Source organism: Canis lupus, chromosome 21 (assembly GCF_011100685.1).
Source record: "Canis lupus familiaris isolate Mischka breed German Shepherd chromosome 21, alternate assembly UU_Cfam_GSD_1.0, whole genome shotgun sequence".
In the NCBI taxonomy this organism is placed as follows: domain Eukaryota; kingdom Metazoa; phylum Chordata; class Mammalia; order Carnivora; family Canidae; genus Canis; species Canis lupus.
In genome coordinates this window covers 28,174,596-28,189,272 of record NC_049242.1, presented here as the reverse complement: position 1 = coordinate 28,189,272, position 14,677 = coordinate 28,174,596, and the positions used below count along the sequence as shown (strand labels likewise).

The 14,677-nt window shown below is 37.2% G+C and overlaps 1 protein-coding gene across 1 annotated transcript; it reads left to right on the top strand.

Annotated features, from left to right (window-relative positions):
• Positions 1–1,612: 1,612 nt before the first annotated feature.
• On the top strand, positions 1,613–2,554 carry OR51V22 (olfactory receptor family 51 subfamily V member 22). The gene is given in 1 exon segment (NM_001388836.1): positions 1,613–2,554. A coding segment is annotated over 1 exon segment (942 nt).
• The last annotated feature ends 12,123 nt before the right edge of the window (positions 2,555–14,677 follow it).

The window sequence follows — 14,677 nt, the reverse complement described above, 5'->3', positions numbered from 1 at the left end:
ATTGTATTGCCCAATCCTTTTCAAATTCATCCCAAAAACTGAAGAGGAGGGAACATTTCCTAACTCATTCTATGAAGCCAGCATTATTACCCTGCTGCCAAAACCAGACAAAGACATTACAAGAAAAGGATATTACAGACCAATATACAGGCATCCGTCCTTTGATTGTGCTCTGCTTTATTGAAATTTGCAGATAATGCATTTTTTTAAAACAAACTAAAGGTTTGTGGCAGCTGGAAGTTGAGCTGTGTTTATTGTAGCTATAGATATGAGAAGTTTTTTTTTTCTTTGTTTGTTCTTTATTGTTCTTTATTCCACTTTTGACTTTAGCTTTGGCAATGTACCCTTCCTTAGAGAAAAGTCTGTGTTTTTACAGAATATTCAGCTGTGATGGATTGTTATTTTATTAGATGCTTGTTGGGTTGCTGATAAGGGATGGTGGATAGAATATGAAAGGATATAAATAATCTTCTAATTAAATCTTAGTGCATCTGTTATTACTGGGTCTGTTCCTCAGAGCTGTGACCTTCACAGGGATTTCTACAATGGTCTTCCTCCCTGTCTGCAACCATCAGACTGCTTTATTTCCTCCCTACTGTGGCATTCCCAATCTATTGAATTGTGGTCCCTTTCCCTCTTAGATGAGATGGAAAGTCTGAAGGATCTGGACAGAATTTCCTTCCCTCAACTGAGATAAGGTGGCAGTTTTTTCCTCAAAGCAATTGGTCCATGTTATACCTCTAGGTATTTTTCACAATGGTTACCCTTTCTTAGGGGTTCAAAAAAGGGAGAAATGTTTACTGAAAAAAAAAAAAAGAAATGTGGTAAAAATAATAAGCTTTATATAAACATTTTTGTTGATTCAGACAGATATGGAGAATAAAATTTATTGGGAATACTGATTTAAATGTTTCTCTTGGGTGTTTACTTCTTGCCTTCTTCTAAGGAGATATTGAAATTTCACTCAGTTAAGCCGAGTCTCACTCCCTGTAAAGATCTGTGAATTCCAGAAAAGCAGCCATTTACCCATCTCAATCCCAGGGACCCACACACTTAGCCTGCAGTGACCAAGTGGAATCTCTCACTTGCATCAGCCACCAAGAGGGAATACTGGCCTCCCGGGAGTCCAGGTCCACCTGCCCCACACAATACACTTCATTCAACCTTCAACATCATAAATCTGAGCATTCTCACTCCCCGTGCCGTAAGAACTGGTGACATGACAACGGTCAGGGACTGACTCAGAAGCAGCAGAACAGGAGCAGACCTGTGCTCCCAATAGCTTTTGCCACTGTCATTTGCTGGGCGTCCTACAAGTGGCTCTCTCAGAGGGACTTAAAGTGAATGAACTTAATGTTCTAATTTGCCTAAAGCGGTCAGGACATTGATTTGCTTCTACAACCTACCACCTACTATCAAGGAGCTTCTCTGTGAAGTCATCTTGTGCTGTAGCTTCTCCTGCAGAGTGGAGCTTCCATGGGATGCTGCAATTAGTTTTATCCGGGCTACAATGCGAGTAGCTGGATTATACTCCACTGTTCTCACACACAGTAGGCAATTTGACAAAACTTGTTAGTAAGTATCAATCTTATCTTGAAAATTACACATAAGCATGTCTGCTTCTTCTGCTTCCATTATCAATTCCTCCATATTCATTCTCACTGGTTTCCCTGGCCTAGACCAGTACTACCCCTGGTTTTCAATTCCCTTTTCTTTTGTCTATGCTATGGTCTTTCTGGGAAACTGCCTGGTGCTGCATGTGATCAGGACTGAGCCGAGCCTGCACCAGCCCATGTTCTACTTCCTGGCCATGCTGGCCCTCACTGACCTGTGCATGGGGCTGTCCACGGTGCACACGGTGCTGGGGGTCTTGTGGGGACTCAATCAAGAAGTCAGTCAGGAAGCCTGCATTGCCCAAACTTACTTCATCCATGGTCTGTCATGCATGGAGTCTGGAGTACTTCTTGCCATGGCCTTTGATCGCTTCACTGCAATCTGCAATCCTCTGCGCTACACATCCATCCTGACCAACAGTAGAGTCATTCATTTCATGGTGACCATTCTGATGAGGGCTGCTTTGTCCATTCTCCCAGTCATCATTCGCCTGAAGTTCTTCCATTACTGCCGCCCCCACATCCTCTCCCACTCTTTCTGCCTGCACCAGGACCTACTCCGGCTGGCCTGCTCCGACATCCGCTTCAACAGCTTCTATGCCCTGGCTCTGGTGATTTGTACCTTGCTGTTGGATGCTGTGCTCATTCTCATCTCCTACATTCTCATCTTGCACACAGTGCTGGCGATTGCATCCCAGGAGGAGAGGCTCAAGTCCTTGCAGACCTGTGTGTCCCACATCTGTGCTGTCCTGGTCTTTTACATCCCCATCATTGGCCTCACCATGGTGCACCGCTTTGGAAAGCATCTCTCACCTTCTGTTCATGTCCTTATGGGCAATATCTATATTCTTTTCCCACCCCTGATGAATCCCATCATCTACAGTGTAAAGACCCAGCAGATCCGGGGCAGGATGAAGAAGTGGTTTTCCCTGAAAATGTAGTAGAACCTTTGGATGCTATCAGTAAGAATTTCTGTATTTCTTTTTCCCCATTCAGACTAATGAAAGTCCATTAGAGAATTTTGAGATAAAAATGTGTATGCCAAAGATTTATTTCTTTCAGTCTCTTCGTGTGATAAAGATATGACCTCATTGCTTATAAATTTTTCATTTTACATTGTTTTGTACAATTTTATATTTAGGATTTCTTCATAGCATTTTATTTTTATTTTTTAAAAGATTTTATTTATTTATTCATGAGAGTCACAGACAGAGAGAGAGGCAGATCCACAGGCAGAGGGAGAAGCAGGCTCCATGCAGGGACCCGATGTAGGACTCAATCGCAGAATTCCAGGATCACACCCTGAGCCGAAGGCAGGCGCTAAACTGCTGAGCCACCCAGGGATCCCTCTTCATAGCATTTTAAATTTTTTATGAAATCTATAAGAATACAGTTTAGAAACTACCACAATAGCACTATTGAGGCCTGACAGGGCACTTCTTAAAACAATGATTGTAAGAACCAAAATACAACAAGGTATATGATAATATTTAGGATACGAGCACACTGAATAACTGCGTATGGTTTGTAACCAAAGTAGTTTCACAGTTGATGGTCAAATTTCTGGTTTATGAAATCAAATTGATGGTATGTTGTCCAATGAGATAGTGACAAGGAGTATTGTCTATGTGACAAGATAGTGGGGTCTATGTTGAACACATTGAGTTTGAGATATCTCTGAAACCTTGATAAATACCCATTGAAGCTATTGAGTTTGGTAGGTGTCTCCCATGGTGCCTGTTCAGACACAGTGCTAGGCACAGCTAAGGTACAGGAAAGCAAGGAGGGCAAAAAAAGAATAATTGGCCTTCAGTATAATAGGTGACATAGACAAAAATTATTAAGTATATATCTATAGTAACTATTCTGTGAAATGTCATTCAGAAATGAAGAGTGTACTGACACCCTGCCAGGGCACTGCAGTCTAGTACAGAGGATTTGAGTAATGATACCTCTGAGAAAGCAATATGCAATTGAGGCTTGAAAACTGAGGACAAATAGCCTGAGGAATATAAGAGAAACAATTTTCAGGCAAAATAGAAAAACAAAACTTTGAATACACCAGACTGTATGAAAAACGGGTGAATAAATGACTATAAAATTCAGGTATAAAAATTGAATAGTAGGGGATCCCTGGGTGGCGCAGCGGTTTGGCGCCTGCCTTTGGCCCAGGGCGCGATCCTGGAGACCTGGGATCAAATCCCACATCGGGCTCCCGGTGCATGGAGCCTGCTTCTCCCTTTGTCTGTGTCTCTGCCTCTCTCTCTCTCTCTGTCTCTCTCTCTCTGTGACTATCATAAACAAATAAAAAAATTTAAAAAAACATTAAAAAAAATTGAATAGTAGACAGATCCAAGATTAGAAAAGATGAAATTTTGATTTAATCCTTAGGGCAATATGAAAATACTAATTTATTGCAATTAGAATGGTGAAATGATGAAATATTTATGGTAAGAACATCAAACCTGCTATCAAATAGATGAGGACAAGTGTTGATGGCAGAAGACTAGATACAAGTCCTAACAAAAGGTTACTGTAGTGACTGAACAAGGGTCCAGTCAAGGAGTTTCAAGAAGTGGGTGGATATAATATATATTTAATAGATGGGATCATAAGACTGGTGATTGATTGACTGTGAGGAATAAGAGTGGCTTTTGGAATGAGTAACTACAGATGTCCTATAGCCATGTGCTATTATAAGAAAGGTGTGGGTGAATGGGATTTGTTTTAGAAATATATTTTTTTATTTATGTGATCTGCTTAAGGTACATTTTTTAGTGGGGGAAGAGCAGAGAGGGGGAGAGAGAGAACGTTAAGCAGGCTCCACACAGAGTGAGGAGCTCAACTCATGACTTAATCTCATGACCCTAAGATCGTGACATGAGCTAAAATGAGTCAGACGCTTAACTAAGCCATTCAGGTGTCCCTTCCCAAAGTTCATTTAAGGAGAGATATCCAGCTGGGGGTTTGATATATGTTTCAAGTAGCTGATCAGAAGAGTGTAGCTGGATACTGAATTTGCAAATCATGGCTACAAACATGGTGTTTGAGATCATGAGGGTGGATGACTTAACTAAGTAAATAAAATAACATAATATGCTAAAAACCCTGGACATTAAAATAAGATTCAGTTGAATCCCCAAAAATAGCCTGAAAAGGAAGCAATAATAGTATTAGGGAAGTATGATGTCCATGAATCCAACTGGAAGAGTGTTTTAAAGAGAGAAACAAGTCTATCAAAAATGTATTACAATGTCTTATATTGAGTACTGAAAAGTATTCATTTAATGTAAAAGAACACTAAAATACTTAGCATGAACAGTGTTTGTAAAGTGGTAGCAACAAAGAAACCTGTCAAAAACCAGCAGTGAAGTGATCCAGGTTAATATAAACAGAAAACATGACAAAAAATATATATCCTTCATATGATATCATGAATGTAACACCTTATATCTATAATCTTCCTCTAAAATAATCCATAACCCCATTCTCATCATGAGGGCAGAATCAAACAAGTTCCAATAGATACCCATTTCACAATATCCCTCACCATTGATCTTCAAAAATACTAAAGTCCACAAAAACAGGTTTGACAAACAGCCAAGAGACTAAAGAGACATGGCAAGTAACAGAATAATTGCTTATGGTTTGGTGACCAAACGTGTTTGGTTGAGATGTGTTGTTCTGGATGAGAGCCTGTAAGAGAAAAAATACATTAAATAAAAAGCAAAGAGCCATGAGTAATTTTAAATTTTAATTAATATATTAATACTGGCTGATTGATTGTAACAAATTTTACTGTGCATGAGGGATATATGGAATTTATCTATATTCTTAATTTTTCTCTAAATCTAAACTATTTGAAAATAGCCTATTAAAATACTTAAAAACAATTTTAAAATGAAGTTAATAAAATGGAGACTTAAAATAACTGAACCCATGTTATTTCAGGAAAACAATCAATATAAACACACATTCCTTTAGTCTAGATTTAAATAAGTTATGCTCTAGGAAATGATTTACCTTCTATGATCCATACAGTCAGGGTTAGTTGAAGGGAAAAGTATTAGTGAGACTAGTTAGTGGTCATTCATGATTTACTTCTAGATTATATTTACTTCTAGATTATAAAATCATATATTGAATGAAATAACTGCTCCAGACATTGCATTTCACTCCAATCAAGTCAGATAGCCCTGAAGTCATGTTTCCTCTCAGTAGTACAAACTCCATATTTTCCCCTTTTGGGTAACAAGCATCATTGAACTGGAGTCTGTGTACATTGGAATCACCATTCCCTTCTGTTCAATGGTACACAACATGATCATCATGGTGGTATCCAACAGGCAAGCGTTCCCAGATACCTCTTCCTGGACATGCTAAATGCCCCTAATCTGGCTCTGTATCATTTTACATTCTCAAAAATACTGAGGGTCTTCTAGATAAATGCTTAAGTGTTGAACTTCCTTGCTTTCTTTCTTTTTAAGTTCAAACTTTAATATTGCCTTCATGCATGATCTCATGTATTCAGCATTCTATTGATTTTCCATGACACTGAGAATCTTTTCCACATCAGCATTTGACAAGAAATTGAGACTGAAAAGTGATTCAGTAATGAAAAATTTGGAGGGACATCTGAGTGGCTCAATGGTTGAGCATCTGCCTTCGGCTCAGGGTGTGATCCTGGGGTCCCAGGATGGAGTCCTGCATCCGGCTCCCTGCGGGAAGCCTGGTTCTCCCTCTGTCTATGTCTCTGCCTCTCTCTCTCTCTCTCATGAATAAATAAATAATAAAATCTTAAAAAAAGAAAAATTTAGAGCAACAGTTTCTTTGCTGTAAAAGTATTTCCACTTCTCAAGAGATGTGTTCTCTCTAAGGAAGAACATTGTCTTCAGCCACTGGCTTCCCAGTGAGAGCTCAGGGAGAGCTCAGAAGCTGCTTTGTATCCATGGAGACCCAGCCCAGGCTAAAATATCAGTCATGGAAGGAAATTTCTCCTAATTATGAGGTCAGAGTCCCTTATTCATAACAGGATATGGTCCATTTGAAGGAGGAAACTGCTTCTCCAGATACTTGAAGGTGTGAGGATATACACTGAATACTTCCAGGGAGTAACCATTGTCTGCCTAGAGTGTTCCTTACACAGGACCAATGTCACTTTCACAATGAAAGTTTAACCAATTTTTTTCCTCAAGGTACTTTGAAACTATGTGAACATTTTATTTAATTTATAGTTGACATGTAGTGCTACATTAGTTTTATCTGTACAACACAGCAATTCAACAAGTTTATTTATTTAATTTTTTATTATTATTATTTTAACAAGTTTATACATAATGCTAGACTCACCATAAGTGTAGCTATCATCCGTCACCAAACAATGCTATCACAATATTGACTATATTTCTTATACTGTGCTTATTATTCTCATGACTTATTCATTCCATAACAGAAGTCTGTATCTCCTCCTCCCCATTTTGCCCATCCCACTACTCCCTTCTCCTCTGACAACCATCAGTTTGTTTTCTATATTTATAGTCTGATTCTGCTTTTTGTTTATTTCTTTCCTTTTTTTAAGATTGCATATATGAGTTTTCATATGGTTTTTGTCTTCCTCAGTCTGACTTGTTTCACTTAGCATAATACCCTTTAGGTCCATTTATGTTGTCTCAAATGGCACAATCTCATCCTTTCTTAAGGCTAATATTCCATTGTATATGCATACCAATTGTCTTATCCAATTGTCTTTCAATGGACTAAATGTCTCTATCTTAGCTATTTGCAAATAATCCCACAATAAACATAGGGGTGCATCTATCTTTTAAACTTAGTTGTTTTGGTTTTCTTTGGATAAATAATAGTAGAGTTATTGGATTATAAGGTTTCTCTCTCTCTCTCTCTCTCGAGGAAACTATATACTGTTTTCCAGTGGCTGTACCAATTTAAATTCCCACTGACATTGCATGAGAGCTCCTTTTTCTCTGCATCCTCACCAAACACTTATGGTTTCTTGTCCTTTTGATTTTAGCCATTCTAACAGGTATAGGTAGATAGCTCACTGTGGTTTTAATTTGCATTTTCTCAATGATTAGTGATATTAAGTATCTTTTCTCCGGCCTCGTGACCATCTGTATGTATTCTTTGGAAAAATATCAGGTCTTCTGACAATTTTTAAATCAGATTCCTTGTTTTTTTTGGGGGGGGGGTGGAGGAGGGATGGGTGAGTCATATAGGTACTTTAAATATTTTGGTCACTAACTATAAACCCATATCAGATATATTATTTGGAAATATATTTTCCATTAATTTGGTTGCCTTTTTGTTTTGTTGATGTTTCCTTTGATGTGTAGAGGTTTTTATTTTGATGTAGTCTCAATAGCTTATTTTTGCTTTTGTTTCCCTTGCCTTGGGAGACACATGTAGAAAGATGTTGCTATGATCAAAGTCAGAGAAAGTACTGTCTGTGTGTTCTATGACTTTTATGGTGTCAGGTCCCACTTAGATCTTTAATCAATGTTGAGTTAATTTTTATGTATGATGTTAAAAGGTGATTCAGTTTCAGTCTTTTACATGTAGGTTTTCCCAGAAACCATTTATTGAAGAGATTATTTTCCCCCCTTGTATACTGTCTCCTTTGCCATAGAATAATTGACTATATAATCATGGATTTATTTCTGAGCTTTCTATTCTCTTCCATTGATCTATGTATCTATTTTTGAGCTATCATCAAACATTTTGATTATTACAGCTTTTTAATGTATCTTGAAATCTGAATTATGGTACCTCCAGCTTGTTTTTCTTGTTTTCCTTTGGCTTTTTGGAGTCTTTTGTAGTTTCATACAAATTTTAGGATTATTTATCCTAGTTTTGTGAAAAATGCTATTGGTATTTTGATAGGGATTGAACTGAATTGTACATTGCTTTGGGTAATACAGACTTCTAAAAAATATTAGTTCTTCCAATCCATGAGCATGGAATATCTTTCCATTTCTTCATGTCATCTTCAATATTTTTCATCAATGTTTTATAATTTTCAGAGTACAAGTGTCTCACCTTTTTAGTTCAGTTTATTGCTACACATTTTGTTCTTTTTGGTACAATTGTAAGTGATACTGTTTTCTTAATTTCTCATTCTGCTATTTTATTACTAGAGTATAGAAACACTACTAATTTCTGGGTATTGATTTTGTAATTTACTGAATTTATTTATTATCTACAGTAGTTTTTTGGTAGAATCTTTAAGATTTTTACATATAATATCATGTCATCTGCAAATAATGACAACTTAAATTCTTCTTGCCAATATGGATACCTCTTTATTGTTTTTTGTCTGATTGATGTGGCTAGCCTTTCTAGAAACATGTTGAATAAAAGTAGTAACAGTGGACATCCTTGTCCTGTTCCTGATCTTAAAGGAAGAGGTCTCAATTTTTCAACATTAAGTATGATGCTAGCTGTGAATTTTTCATATGTAGCTTCTTATTTTATTGAGGTATGTTTCCTGTAACCCCATTTTGTTGAGTTTCTATCATGAATGGATACTGAATTTTGTCAAATGTCTTTTCAGCAGCTATTGGGATGATCATATGACTTTTTTATCCTTCCTTTTGTTGATGTAGAGTATTATACTCATTACCTTGTGAATATTGAACCATCCTGAATAAATCCTACTTGATAATTACAATTGAGCTTTTTACTATATTGTTCTAAGTGGTTTGCTAATATTTTGTCAAAGATTTCTGCATCTGTGTTCATCAGGGATATTGGCCTATAGGTATTTTTGAGGTGTCTTTGTCTGGTTTTGGTATCAGAGTAATATTGGCTTTGTAGATATATTTGGAAGCTTTCCTTCTTCTTCTATTTTTGGAATAGTTTGAGAATAATAACTATTAAGTCCTCCTTAAGAATATGGTAGATTCAAATGTGGGAGCTGCCAAATATATCAATCAATTAATAACCAAAATTGAGACATACTTAGATAATAATACACTTATACTTGGTGATTTCAATCTAGCACTTTCTACATTTGATAGGTCTTCTAAACACATCTCCAAAGAAACAAGAGCTTTATTTTATTTTATTTTTATTTTTTTTGAACAAGAGCTTTAAATGATACACTGGACCAGATGGATTTCACAGATATCTACAGAACTTTACATCCAAACTCAACTGAATACACATCCTTCTAAAGTGCACATGGAACTTTCTCCAGAATAGACCACATACTGGGTCACATATCAGGTCTGAACCGATACCAAAAGATTGGGATCATCCCCTGCATATTCTCAGACCATAATGCCTTGAAATTAGAACTAAATCACAACAAGAAGTTTGGAAGGACTTCAAACATGTGGAGGTTAAGGACCATCCTGCTAAAAGATGAAAGGGTCAACCAGGAAATTAAGGAAGAATTCAAAAGATTCATGGAAACTAATGAGAATGAAGATACAACCCTTCAAAATCTTGGGGATACAGCAAAAGCAGTCCTGAGGGGGAAATACATCGCAATACAAGCATCCATCCAAAAACTGGAAAGAACTCAAATACAAAAGCTAACCTTACACATAAAGGAGCTAGAGAAAAAACAGCAAATAGATCCTACACCCAGCAGAAGAAGAGAGTTAATAAAGATTCGAGCAGAACTCAACGAAATCGAGACCAGAAGAACTGTGGAACAGATCAACAAAACCAGGAGTTGGTTCTTTGAAAGAATTAATAAGAGAGATAAACCATTAGCCAGCCTTATTAAAAAGAAGAGAGAGAAGACTCAAATGAATAAAATCATGAATGAGAAAGGAGAGATCACTACCGACTCCAAGGAAATACAAACGATTTTAAAAACCTATTATGAACAGCTATACACCAATAAATTAGGCAATCTAGAAGAAATGGACCCATTTCTGGAAAGCCACAAATTACCAAAATTGGAACAGGAAGAAATAGAAAACCTGAACAGGCCAATAACCAGGGAGGAAATTGAAGCAGGCATCAAAAACCTCCCAAGACACAAAAGTCCAGGGCTAGAAGGTTTCCCAAGGGGAATTCTATCAAACGTTTAAAGAAGAAACCATACCTATTCTCCTAAAGCTGTTTGGAAAGATAGAAAGAGATGGAGTACTTCCAAATTCGTTCTATGAGGCCAGCATCACCTTAATTCCAAAACCAGACAAAGACCCCACCAAAAAGGAGAATTAAGACCAATATCCCTGATGAACATGGTTGCAAAAATTCTCAACAAGATACTAGCCAATAGGATCCAACAATACATTAAGAAAATTATTCACCATGACCAACTAGGATTTATCCCCGGGACACAAGGCTGGTTCAACACCCGTAAAACAATCAATGTGATTCATCATATCAGCAAGAGAAAAACCAAGAACCATATGATCCTGTCATTAGATGCAGAGAAAGCATTTGACAAAATACAGCATCCATTCCTGATCAAAACTCTTCAGAGTGTAGGGATAGAGGGAACATTCCTCAACATCTTAAAAGCCATATATGAAAAGTCCACAGCAAATATCATTCTCAATGGGGAAGCACTGGGAGCCTTTCCCCTAACATCAGGAACAAGACAGGGATGTCCACTCTCACCACTGCTATTCAACATAGTACTGGAAGTCCTAGCCTCAGCAATCAGACAACAAAAAGACATTAAAAGCATTCAAATTGGCAAAGAAGAAGTCAAACTCTCCCTCTTCACTGATGACATGATACTCTACACAAAAAACCCAAAAGCCTCCACCCCAAGATTGCTAGAACTCATACAGCAATTTGGCAGTGTGGGGTGGGGGGTACAAAATCAATGCCCAGAGGTCAGTGGCATTTCTATACACTAACAATGAGACTGAAGAAAGAGAAATTAAGGAGTCAATCCCATTTACATTTGCACCCAGAAGCATAAGATACCTAGGAATAAACCTAACCAAAGAGGTAAAGGATCTATACCCTAAAAACTATAGAACACTTCTGAAAGAAATTGAGGAAGACACAAAGAGATGGAAAAATATCCCATGCTCATGGATTGGAAAAATTAATATTGTGAAAATGTCAATGTTACCCAGGGCAATTTACACGTTTAATGCAATCTCTATCAAAATACCATGGACTTTCTTTAGAGAGTTAGAACAAATTATTTTAAGATTTGTATGGAATCAGAAAAGACCCCAAATAGCCAGGCGAATTTTAAAAAAGAAAACCATAGCTGAGGGCATCACAATGCCAGAGTTCAGGTTGTACTACAAAGCTGTGGTCATCAAGACAGTGTGGTACTGGCACAAAAACAGACACATAGATCAATGGAACAGAATAGAGAATCCAGAAGTGAACCCTCAACTTTATGGTCAACTAATATTCTATAAAGGAGGAAAGACTATCCATTGGAAGAAAGACAGTCTCTTCAATAAATGGTGCTGGGAAAATTGGACATCCACATGCAGAAGAATGAAACTGGACCATTCTCTTACACCATACACAAAGATAAACTCAAAATGGATGAAAGATCTAAATGTGAGACAAGATTCCATCAAAATCCTAGAGGAGAACACAGGCAACACCCTTTTTGACCTCGGCCACAGTAACTTCTTGCAAGATACATCCATGAAGGCAAAAGAAACAAAAGCAAAAATGAACTATTGGGACTTCGTCAAGATAAGAAGCTTTTGCACAGCAAAGGATAGAGTCAACAAAACTAAAAGACAACCTACAGAATGGGAGAAGATATTTGCAAATGACGTATCAGATAAAGGGCTAGTATCCAAGATCTATAAAGAACTTATTAAACTCAACAGCAAAGAAACAAACAATCCAATCATGAAATGGGCAAAAGACATGAACAGAAATCTCACAGAGGAAGACATAGACATGGCCAACACGCACATGAGAAAATGCTCCGCATCACTTGCCACCAGAGAAATACAAATCAAAACCACAGTGAGATACCACCTCACACCAGTGAGAATGGGGAAAATTAACAAGGCAGGAAACCACAAATGTTGGAGAGGATGCAGAAAAAAGGGAACCCTCTTACACTGTTGGTGGGAATGTGAACTGGTGCAGCCACTCTGGAAACCTGTGTGGAGGTTCCTCAAAGAGTTAAAAATATACCTGCCCTACGACCCAGCAATTGCACTGTTGGGGATTTACCCCAAAGATACAGATGCAATGAAACGCGGGGACACCTGCACCCCGATGTATCTAGCAGCAATGTCCACAATAGCCAAACTGTGGAAGGAGCCACAGTGTCCATCGAAAGATGAATGGATAAAGAAGATGTGGTCTATGTATACAATGGATTATCAGCCGTTAGAAATGACAAACACCCACCATTTTCTTCAACGTGGATGGAACTGGAGGGTATGATGCTGAGTGAAGTAAGCCAATCGGAGAAGGACAAACATTATATGTTCTCATTCATTTGGGGAATAGAAATAATAGTGAAAGGGAATATAGGGGAAGGGAGAAGAAATGTGTGGGAAATATCAGAAAGGGAGACAGAACATGAAGACTGCTAACTCTGGAAAACGAACTAGGGGTGGTGGAAGGGGAGGAGGGGGGTGTATGGGAGTGAATAGGTGATGGGCACTGAGGGGGGCACTTGACTGGATGAGCACTGGGCGTTATTCTATATGTTGGCAAATTGAATACCAATAAAACATAAATTTATAAAAATAAAAAAAAAAGAATATGGTAGATTCATCCATGAATCCATCTGGTCCTGGACTTCTACTTATTGGTAGTTTTTTGATAACTGATTCAAATTAATTGCCTATAATCAATCTGTTCATTTTTCTATTTCTTCCTGGCTGATCTTTGGAGGATTGTATATTTTTAGGAATTTTTCCATTTCTTATAGGTTGTCCAGTTTTTTGGTATATGATTTCTTATTACATTCTCATATAATCCTTTGTATTTCTGTGGTATCAGTTGTTATTTCTCTTATTTCAGATTTATTTATTTGGGTCCTTTCTCTTTTTTTCTTGATGAGTTTGCCTAAGAGTTTATCAATTTTATTTATCTTTTTAAAGAAGTTAGATTTTTTCCTTTTCTTTCTTTCTTTCTTTCTTTCTTTCTTTCTTTCTTTCTTTCTTTCTCTTTCTTTCTTTCTTTCTTCTTTCTTTCTTTCTTCTTTCTTTTTTTTGTCTCTATGTCATTTATTTTTTTTCCTGCTCTGATTCACTATTGCCATCCTTCTACTCACCTTGCTCTTTGCTCTTTTTTTTTTTTTTTTTTTTTTTTACTGGTTCCCTTATGTGTAAAGTTAAACTGTTTACCAAGCTTTTCCTGTTTCTTTGTAATTTACTTTCCTTACCCAAATGTTCATCATTCACACATTATTTTTTTCTTCCAGGTATGTTGTCATTCTGTCAATAGCCTTTGACCACTCTGTGGTCATTACTCATCCAATGCACTATTCATCCATCCATCTTCACCAACAGTTTAATTGTCAGGGTCAGATTGACATTTTCTTTTTCTTTCAGTTTGATCATTATTGAGGGAACATTCACTATAAAGTAGAGGCATCTTTCCTATACTATTGAGAAGTATATGCTTTTGTCAGTCCAACATTCTTTTTATTCTAATTCCCTGCATTCCATTATCATAACACACCCTTGCTCAAATACCAGAATCAATAACATATTTGAACAGTTGATGATACTCTCCACTTCAGATTTGATTTCCTCTTCATTTTCATTTATTATATACTGATCCTGTAATTGTACCAAGTATTGTGTCTCCTGATGGCTGGTTAAGACTCTTACACCTGCATTCTCCAACAATTTTCTGTGGTCCTGTACTTCATAGCCATGATGCTGTACCAAGTTGGCTGGAGGCTTCCCTCACACATCTAAAGGACCATGCCCAATATGCATACTATTGTTCATTTTGTGATGAACTTCATTGTCTATTGTAAAACCCAAGCAGATATGAGAGAAAATAATTAGGTTTTTCATCCTAAAAAGAAGTAAAGAATGCAAGTAATATTTATAATGTAATTGGTAGAATAATACTAATATTAATGAGGAGTGTCAGACAGTTGAGCCTCACCCAGATAAAAAAAT